General features: G+C 36.3%; 1 protein-coding gene across 1 annotated transcript; it reads right to left on the reverse strand.

The window, feature by feature from the left end:
• Positions 1-477: 477 nt before the first annotated feature.
• LOC114530150 lies at positions 478-2,079 on the reverse strand. The gene has a single exon (XM_028551733.1). It carries the CDS (start codon positions 2,077-2,079, stop codon positions 478-480), a length of 1,602 nt encoding a protein of 533 aa, XP_028407534.1.
• Between the last annotated feature and the right edge of the window lie 9,210 nt (positions 2,080-11,289).

The raw sequence follows: 11,289 nt of genomic DNA on the forward strand, positions 1-11,289 counted from the left end.
AGATACAATGTGTTTCAATAGTTTTAGCACTAGATATAACTTGTGTTGCTTGTGGAGCCTTGTGCTTAAGGTTTGTATTGGAAGGATATTTTATACACCAAGAAGTGGTCTTTTTTACAGGTGGTTCACAATTTTCACAGTTGTTGCATGTTACTTTGGATCGTAGTTACTAAATGTAGTTTTCAATTTCTTTCAAAACTTGCAAGTCATTCTGGTCGAAGCGAGTCTTGATGGCTTCTTTGATAGAGTCTAATGTTTCGTAAAACTGGCGTCGTAACTCATCTTTCTCATTTAATGTTACTGGTGCAACTGGAGTGCTGGAATGCACTACGTAATCGGTCATGTGTGTTGGTATGGTTCTCTTTCTCTTCGCTTTTGGCGCTTGCTGTTGTTCGTCGCTATTATCTTCTTCCAATCCAGTCATTTTCTCTGCTTTCGCAAACAGACGTTCGAACTCTTCGGATGATCGGAGTTCTTCTAGGCGGATGTAATGCTTGTCGATACTTGTTCTGCCGTCAGGTCTGCCCTTTGAAGCTGTTTAGAGTTATTCTCCAGAAGGAATGCAAGCTCGTTCATCGCAAGGAGATTAAAAGTATTGGGAAGAGACTTGAGCTTTTGCAGCAACCCTTTCGATTTTTCTCGACATTCTGGAGTAACACTCGAATCTGCAGACAAGGTCTCCAAGGTTTCTTGGAGCTCATGGTTCTTCTTAAGGATGACATCCGCTGCAGCTCCTCTTGTAGTCCATCTAGTTCTTGAAAGATTTTTCAGCTTCAAGTTGCTACGTCCATCATCCGTATTCTCCTCCGACACTTCCTTCTGGATATTTTGAAAAAGTAAAACTCTCTTCGGGCTAACACCAACAAGGGCATACATGTTTTCGCAGAAATCTTGGGCGTCAGCAACCATTCTTGAAAGTGAGGTTACATCTTTGAAGACTAGCTCGTTGCAGTGAGCAAACCAGTGAATGTAAAGCGCATGTTTGCAAACTTCATCTTTTAAAAGAACTGCTAACCTTTTCATTGCAGAAGCTCCATCAAATGCCATACCAGCCATTTTTTGAGTGTTCATATTACATCGGACCAATACATCTTGAAGATACTTTAAAAGGGCTTCGGATGATAATCCCTCGTCGCATGGCATTACGCCAATGAAATCCTCCAAAACGTCGTAGTCTTCAGTGCAATGACGAACAGAAAAAGACTGTTCATTTTTCGAAATGTCACTTGATTCATCGCAAATGATCGCATAAAATTTACTGGCATTAATGTCATCTATTAGACTTCTTCTCGCCCTCAGCACCAAAGTTTCTTCCTGTTCAACTAAAATATCGTGAGACATGTACTGATTTTCCTTTAAAAGAAGATTTAATCCTTCATGGTCGATGGCTTTGTCTTTGTTAAATTGAATGATATTCGAGTCTTCGTCTGTATGACCTCGAATTGCTACACCTTGTCTAAGAAGCGTTTTCAATGTGTTCAAGTGGGCTACAAGGCCTTGTCGCCTCAGACGTTGTTGCTCCTTTATTTGGCTATCTATCTGAATATCAAGTGTAGGTTGGCTACTTCTTTTCTGTTTCGTGGCATTCTTGTGATTCTCGCTTTGTTCGTGATCTGTTAGTCGTTCTACACCTTTCTTCCAATTACAGAAACCAACGGCAGATTCAGTGAAGATGAATGGCGAATTATCGTGCGCCTGCCGGTATTCTGTGCACGTTTCACAGAATGCTGCTTGCTTCTCACGGTGATATGAAAGCCATTCGTATTTTCTGAGCCATTCGGACTGGAAAAATCTTCCTTTCGTTTTGCTTCGAAGCTTTTCGCCATCGTTGAACTCGCTCATAATTTTGATCCATGGATCAGCAATCACCGTTGATCTTTCGGGACCCGAGTCACAAGCATCACCGCTAACCGTTGGAACGGAAACTTCTCTCTCGGCTGTTTCATCATCGTGCGTTGATGTTTGACCGCTAATTTCTTGAGACTTAAAAAATGATGCGATTTTGGTTTGACCAGTCGCATTAGCGGTTTTCTTATTCTTTTTATCCGCATCTCTCTTTGCTCGTTCAGTACGTGGCATTACTGCAAATTTCTATCCATGAAAATAATATCAAGTCAAGCCCTTTAATCAAGTCCCTTGACTGAATATTAATTTTAAATACATACTGTAAAGATGTATGCAGTATACTCTAAAGATATATATATATATATATATTTTTTTTTTTTTTTACTAAAGTGACCCTTAATTTAGATGACAGCTGCACGTGCCGACGTGACATGTTTTTTTTTGGTCAACTTTCATACTTTTTATTTGGAGTGATTTGCAGTTTGTGCGCAGGTAACAATAGGGATTTTAAGCTTTGTGTTCAAACGTCAAATGGCGAACGCCAATGGTAAAGTTAATTATTGTTGTTTTCACAGCAACCCCTTTTAAATATAATTGCCTAGGTATTTCAATTACATCAATAATATTGTTAATACAGGTGCCACTTCATTTGGTATACTAATGCCTAAAGTAAATATACGACATATGGTTGATTTTAAAAATTTCAAAAAACGACCACGGACCTACCACCCAAATTTGAACAAAATTGTAATTTTTGCACACTACAATAACTGGGGCTTATCATAAAATATAAATTAGTTTGATCAGAAACAATTCTGCACTGAATTTTAATGGCTAAACTTAAGGTTCGCATAAAGTCCCTTTTTGACAAAAAGGACCTAAATAAAAACCTATGGATTTTTTAGATGAAAATTGCTTATTCAGTAAATTAATTGCTATGAATTTTGTAATATAAACTAAGGAAGGTGTCTATATGGCTCAAAGTATCTCTATTCAAATTCTACTCAAGAAGTAGATAGCTATTCTGAGATGTCAGGTAAATATGTGCTGTGATAATTGGAAAATTGCTTGATTTTGAAAATGTCAAAAAACGACCATGGACCTACCACCCAAATTTAATCAAAAATATATACTTTTTGTAAACTACAATACCCAGGGTGTATTGCAAAATATGAATTAGTTTGATCGGAAACAGTTTTGGGGTGATTTACCAGTGTTGAACATAGGTTTTAGCAATAGACTAATGTTTTAAGTTCATGTCAAATCAAGCAAAACCTCAGCAATTATTTAGGTACATCTAATGTTTGAATTTTTAAAACTAATGCATGCTTTTACATAAAATACATCTATTGTAAAAAAAAATCACGTACAATACAGTATTTTCGTCTAATATTTAAGATATACGGTCAAAAGTGCTGATTGTAATACATTTTTCCAATGGCAATTCCAATATTGAATTGTTTGTAAAATAAGATGGTATATTAATAAGATTAGGCACTAAAAGTTCTTAACACTGATATGTCAAAGGATTACATTATATTTTATTCATTGTGATCACCGGCGGTTACCTAGCTAAAAAAACAGTAAAATGATAATCATACAATCCTAACTTCTATAAACTGCAATCATAGCGAACTCTTGTATAACATTCCACTGTCCTTAATTATTTGGCAAACAGTGAATCCATTTTGTCTAGGAGTTTCATATCTTTAGATGATCACATGCTTTTTATTTTCTGTTAATTTGCATAACTTTCAGAGAGTTATGGTTGTGAAAACGGCACTGAAACACTTATACTATTTGAAATCCGGCCGCCATGTTTACATGGAATTGCTTCTATCAACTTCCAGACTCCAGGCTCCAGCAATCTGATTGGTTTTGAGCGCTCAATACGCGAGTTTGTAAAAAATCTTCTCTTAAACAATTGTCAATATTAATATATATCAAAACCAGTGTGAGTGTCCTTGATCAATCACCAATACCTATTAAATCAGACCTACAGTGGCTAACTGTAATATATTAGCCCTAAAATGACAGTAATAACTGATACCATAATAGCTTAACTAGCTACTGTACTGTAGTAGCTCTGAACATATCATTGAAAACAGCAAAATCGTGTTTCCAAATAAACTGTTATTGCTCATGACCGATTAATTATGTTTTTGTTGTATGCATTTGATGTTTTTGAGATTTTTTCACAAGCAGTAAATGAGCACTTTACAATAAGGCTAATTGAAGTTTATAACTAGTATATATTTACATTTTCTCAAACTTTAATTTAATTAGATTAACCAATAAATTACAGACATAATGACATTACAATATTAGATAGATTATGCGACAAGTACACTGGCCATAACTTCCCCATAAGACTGCAAGTTATTAACTGAATATTGCCCTTAATTATATTATCCATGATCCATACATAATAGATCACATGACATACTAACTTAAGTATAGACTGTACTTCCAATTGCAACCACATCAGTTCTTAAGTGTCCAGCAGTGGGACACATTGCAGAAATTTATTAGGTTGTCCAGGTTACTGTGTGTTTGCCACTCTGGCAAAACTTAAAACTTAAAAAGAGAAATGCATATTATGAGTTACACATGACACAGTATTACCATAGGCAGCCCAGACTTCGACTTGCGCGTGTGATACTCGCGCGCGTGTCGCGCTTACGTTGTTTACTTCGTCTATATATTATGACAAGGTAGGAAAGAGTTTATCAAAATATGACAGATATACCTTCGTAAATGTATAATTATCTAAAAAATTACTTGAAAAAACACCACAAAAACTACAACCTAATAATTACCCATGATTAAACTACATTATCCTGCAGTTTCCATGTTTTTAAACAACATTTAAAACCTTCAAATTAGCGAAATAAAACAGGAATTCATACGGGATTTTTAGAAAACTATCCGAGGGTCACTCCGCCTAAGGAAACGTCATCTTTTTTGAGATATTAACTAAACGCTCATTGGTTCTCATTGGTGGTCCTGCAGGTAAGCCAATGAGCGTTTAGTTAATATCTCAAAAAAGATGACGTTTCCTTAGGCGGAGTGACCCTCGGATAGTTTTCTAAAAATCCCGTATGAATTCCTGTTTTATTTCGCTAATTTGAAGGCTTTAAATGTTGTTTAAAAACATGGAAACTGCAGGATAATGTAGTTTAATCATCGGTGATTATTAGGTTGTAGTTTTTGTGGCGTTTCTTCAAGTAATTTTTTAGATAATTATACATTTACGAAGGTATATCTGTCATATTTTGATAAACTCTTTCCTACCTTGTCATAATATATAGACAAAGTAAACAACGTAAGCGCGACACGCGCGCGAGTATCACACGCGCAAGTCAAAGTCTGGGCCAGCGTTTCCACTTGCATGGATTTTTCCATGCAAAAGGAATTTTAGCCCTTTGTAAGGAAAAATGCAAGGAATTGAAAAACACAAGGAATTTGCAAGGAAAAATTATCTTCTCTAGGGATATTGCAAGGATACTCATAATATCTTGTAAAATAGTAAAAAAGTAAAGTAACATAAACCGGCTTTTGTAAATATGAGAGGCTTTCGGAACAAAAACACGAATCACAATCCTAATACGCACAATACACGTAACTCTAACTTGGTCTTACTGATTATTCCCGTGTTTTCCCGTGTGCAAATTGTGCATATAGTTCAATATAGTTCAGTGTGTTGGGGGGTCGGTCAAAGTCCACTCACTTTTGCTGCCCACTTCACTGACACTGTAAGTACAAACGATTTTAAATTTTAATCATGTCATAAATATGGATGATTCCGATTCGTAAAAAGTGTAGTAAAAAAGCGAAAAATGCGCAATAATTTTTATCTGTGCCTGCAAGGAATTTCTGCAGAAAAAAAGGAATTTTAGGGATCAAAAGAAGGATTTTTTAAATTTGGATGTGGAAACACTGGTCTGGGCTGCCTATGGTATTAGTAACAGCTGTTGTATATTCTATGCAGATGGTATAACATCATGTTTTTTTCATTTATTCAAGTACTGTATTAATTAACCTACTGATGTTCGTAGATATAAATACTGTACTTTAATTTTATTTTCTTAAATATTGGTTTTGAAGTGGCATGTAACGTACAATACATCATGCATCATATTGTCACAAATTATATTATTTTTGTGTATAACTTGTATAATTTACTGGTGTATACCTTTTATATACCCTGTGTGATGTGTGGTGTGATACCCACCCTCAATAATTATAGGTATTAGTAGTCAACTACCTGTAGTAGCAATATTTTGAAATTTGGGCATACTGTACTGTTTTCTGTGTTTTTTCCTTTTCCTTTTTTCTATTAAATAATCACCTGCTTATTCCCAATATCACACAGCATAAACATAAGGCAAATCTGAGTCACAATTATAAATAGAAAATCCTATCATTTAGTACATGAAAATATTTTTACATCACATTGGATGAATTAACATTTCTTTAATAAAAATCCAGCAGTGTTTATTACAAAGTCAGAATGACATTTTTGTTCTATTGCACAATTATTGGATAGCCATTTCTATTTAATCACACATATAATTGGCTAAACAAATCACAATAACCTAATAAGACATAATAATTATTAACTTTGTAGACCACCCTAATATCTGCAAGGTGGAAGGTGATGAACTTAAGGTACTGCGGATTCAGGTTGAGTGTTTAATGACGTCACGAACATGTGGTCGTTGCAACTGATAAACGCGCGCGTTGTCAAGTGGCAAATTACTTGTTGCTATGGGAGAATGTGATACAATTTGGATCGGTATATTCAAATGAATTTAGTGCGAAAGATATGGATAATCTCGTAGAAATTCAAGTTGTATACGAATATTATTGTAACAATCGAATAACCCCCATATTCATGGGAAACGAAGACCTATTATCTTTAACGTACGATGCTTTTTTCTCGCGTATTTTGGCCGAAGTACCACACCTTGAGAAGGTAGCTTCTTCGGCAGAGTCTATGCGTTTGATAATCGTAGAACAAGATCGGCCTGAAATCGATATATCATCGAAATATTTTAAATCTCAAATAATGAGATTACTAAACTCGGGCAAGAAGACTATAGTTATCCGTGTGGCCGCCAACGAATCGCCTTTAAATTCAGCGCCAGCAGTTGCCCATCGTGATCATAAGCATTCTGAAAGTGTAAAAGGCAAACGCCGCCTTTATATGGAACAGGAACATAATTATGAGTTAGAAAATGCGAGCGGCCCGTCTGTACATGTTAATGTGACGACTGGCAACAACAGCATTGATAATAGTGCAATTATTTACCCTCGTGAACATGACAACAGTCATGTTGTCTTGCCGTTAGAAAGACATGTGAAAAGATATGAAGAGATAGTGAATTCACTTTCCGAACAACTAAAGAAAAAGAATAAGGAGCTCAAGGAATTGGACAACAAATTGTCGACTGCAAGTATTCAGAACACCGGCCATTTATCGATTTGTGGTAACTGTCACTTAAAAACTGGACACACAAGAAAGGCTTGTCATTTTAGCCCGTGTCGCACGGCTTTCTCGTGCGGAATATTAGCAAAACACAGCCATCAGAAATCTTTGCGTGCAGCGATAGTGAAAGAGGCTACAACAAGTCTGGAAAGTCAACTTCACAAGGCACAATCAGATTTAACTAGCGCTAGAACTGCTATAGACAGAACCAAAAATTGCGCTTCAAATAGAATTAAAGATGTTCTTTTGGATGAAAACCCTAATAGGTATAAAAGCCCTTGTGGACGTAATAATTGGCTGCTCTTAAATAAAGATGTCGCCCTACTTCAAGGTAAATTAAAGGGGACTCTTGCCACTAGAACTAACATAATGAACATGTTAAGTAAAGTCGTGAAAGAGGAACATTCGAAGGCAACAGCCACGTGTACTAATACTCGGAAAACACTGCAAGGCACCGATCATCGTGTATCAAGTCAAAAAACAGCCCTTGAGGAAGAGTATGCGATACGATTTCCAGTAAAGCGTCAATGTAAAGAAGCTTCAAGCGAGTCATTGTTTGTGGGTGAACAAGAGAAAGAAGATTTTCATTTAGCTCTAAAACTACAGCAACAAGAGATTGAAATCGATTCCGATGGCGTAGAATCAGTCAACTGCAGTGAGGACGAAGACCAGATACAATGCGAAGCAAACACGGCTGCGGCTTTGTTATGTTTAAAAAGTCGGCGTAAATAGAATAACAATGGCACCGTTAATACAAATACTATATATATATGCTACTAAATGTTAATTGTTTGGTCTGCGCCCTGATCCTATTTATTATAATAGACGGAGGTTGATATTTAGGAATGCAGTAATGCACCATTATATTTGCGGCTAGTTCATATTTATTTACTTTGAGTTTGATTTTTCAACGGTATGAGCTTTATCGTTTGTACAATTCATTAAATATCGAGTTTCGAAAATTTGTTTAAAATCTAAGTTTATTGAAGTTCGTATGAAATTCATACATGAATTTGGGAACTTTTGCGTTCAGCTTTGTGTTGATTATAACATTTTTTTTCCTGAAATCGACATGTTACATATTTCTATTTTTAGTTCAAATTTATTACAGTGCGTTCAATCATCATTTTTTTTCTATTCAAAGCTATTAAACAGTAATTGTATTCATTATTTTACTTCCTTGTCTCGTCCCTCGCCATTGCTCGGTTTTGCTTTACGTAAGACTTTCTATACTTCAAGGTAACCTGTATATTCGAAAAATCCTTTCATGTCTCCAGGTGTAATTGCCTCTAAAGAAGTGTACATGTTATATATGCATTCAGGAATTGTTATGTTCGTACAGTCTCCAAATCTATACTTCATTAACGTACGCATCTTTCCAAACACGTATTCTGCAGGGTTGAAATCGGGCGAGTAAGCAGGCATATACACCAGTTCTATGTCAATATCATTTAAAAATTCTCTTAAGATTCTGCCTCCATCGTAGTGATGGGTTGTGCAATTGTCCATAACAATAACAGAACCAGGTTCTAACATGGGCTGTCCAGTTCGAACATTTATAGAGTCAAAAGCTTCTTCAAAAAATCTGAGAAAATCCAAGGTATCTGCACTCCCGTCAACTGTATTTGCGTAATCTACGCCAGTTAGTGAACACATAAGGTTAACCGTTGTATTTGCAGTTTCGGCGTACCTCTGAAATTCTACCGCTCTTTCTCCTATCGGGGCATGCCCGTATCTTCGCGCAGTGTGCTTTGGTAATTTTAAACCACATTCATCAAAAAATTTGAGAGTATATGGATTTTTACCATGCAAGTAATCGATGAAAACCTGTGTGTAGCGGCTTTCAGCTCGATTGAACAATAGTAGGAACTTTATGGTTAATTTGTGGTTAGCTATGACGCGGTAACTGGTTCCGATTTGGACAGGTAAAGGTTTGCACGATCTTGTGTTTCGCTCAGTTGGTTATGTGCATTCGTCGAGAAAACTTGTAAATAAAAGTTTCGAACAAGTTTTCGTAACCCATCCAGCTGTTCGAACATCTCGGTTTGTGTATCGTTCGCCTCGACAAAGCGGGACTGTTATGTAAGTTTATCTTTTACGATTGTTATTTAGTTAGTTTGTAGTTTCTCTTTTTACGTGTTAGTTTTAGCAAGTGCATGATAATATTGAGTTGTTTTAGAACATTTCTAGTGCATGTGATATTGTATTCATAATCTGTATAGTTCGTTAGTGTTTTAGTTCAAGATATAGTTATATTAGTTTGATTAGGAATGCATGGACTTAGTTTTTATATATTCGTTATTTTAGTTTACGACAATTCTGAGATCTCGACCCTTTCGACAATTTTGACAATTCGTCCTTTCAACAACCTTAATCGACATCGTTAATGAATCAGAAGTTAGCATTGTTATTTGGTCAAGACTATTAAATTGTTGCCTGTAAAATATATCCCTGCGTTTTGTTTCTTCAAACTTTACAACGTGTCGTGACGTAAGCAAATCGTCGTCGTTCATATAGAGCTTGCGCTGCGGCCGTTACACTGTGAATATGCCATGTTTTGTAAAGTGAATCGTTCTTGTGCAATGACAGATAACTTTTTTAAGCTATATTGTTTTCCACTGGGAAGCCTGTGCCGTACTGCTTCAGACAAACCAGTTATGGAAGTAGTGCCGTGAGGCAAGTCTCCAAACTCGTGAAGTTCTTGCAAGATTTCATTGTATGTAATAGATGGACGCTGGCTTTTTAAAAACGCAATATATTGCAGGTCACCGTGAGATAAATGACTAGGATTTCCACCTGAGTTAGGCTTCGGTAGAACTATTTTATCTTGGCAATAGCGTTTTCAAATTTTGGATACAACGGCTGACGTTATCTTAAGAGGTCGTGCTATATCGACGAACATTCCGGGAAATATTCCCGTTTCGGGATCACCTCCTTTACTAATAATATTTCCAACTATTAAGCGCCTCAAGTCTTCGGATAAAGGTCTTCCGGGCATAAATAACCGGCCTTGTTCATTTGTGCGCCACATTTTAAAACCGGTTGTTTACAGACATTCTCCCATAGCAACAAGTAATTTGCCACTTGACAACGCGCGTGTTTATCAGTTGCAACGACCACATGATCGTGACGTCATTAAACACTCAACCTGAATCCGTAATAAGGAAAGAGAAGTTTGTCACAAGTGATGTGAGACAGAATTTACAAAGGCTCCATCCTCCATCCAACATTATAATACAGTTGAGTAGAATAATTTGCATACATGGTCAGACAGCACCAGATTTAGGATTTGACACCCCTGGACAGTCCCTGATTGTGGGGGCCTATGCTGCAAAAATGTGGCTTCTCAACAACAAAGGCATACCTTGTATGATTTGTAACCAGCTATAAAATCATTGATCAGTGTATTATTGCAGATGTGGGTACACAGAGTGAAATCAGGGTAAATCCCAACCCTCATCCCAACCAAATGGAAAAAGTGAATTAATATATTGTAAATTTTGCAAGCGATATTATGTGATAAATTATATTCTTGAGGTTAACACAAAAACGCTTTGTAACATACAATTGTGTCATTTCCCAAACATTTTATTCATTGCCATGGCACCATCTTGTTTATTTAATACAGCAAATTAAATATGTGTGTCTATATTCCATAGGAAAATCACAAGAACTTGGATCACCATGCCACAACTGATATAGAAGCTGACGATTTGGATCATCAAACAATTTTTAGTATTCTTCTTCAGAATCCTGGGGACGTAAATCTTAAAACAAAACCATCTGCCATTAGAGAAAATAAGGTTTTCACATTGGACATGTGTGAAATACCAATACAATCTGCAAAGGCTGATGATAATGGGGCTTACGTCTCTAAAGGCAATGTAAAGAAGTTCTTCGCACTCAACAGTGAAGGATCAAGAACAGCCCATAAAAACGAAAATGGTGCCTGG

The sequence above is a fragment of the Dendronephthya gigantea genome, unplaced genomic scaffold (genome assembly GCF_004324835.1).
Source record: "Dendronephthya gigantea isolate DGI-Jeju-01 unplaced genomic scaffold, DenGig_1.0 000060F, whole genome shotgun sequence".
Taxonomy (NCBI): domain Eukaryota; kingdom Metazoa; phylum Cnidaria; class Anthozoa; order Malacalcyonacea; family Nephtheidae; genus Dendronephthya; species Dendronephthya gigantea.

Excerpts from the sequence above, each read along its gene's own strand:
- LOC114530150 (XM_028551733.1), bottom strand. The coding sequence starts at position 2,079 with ATGCCACGTACTGAACGAGCAAAGAGAGATGCGGATAAAAAGAATAAG.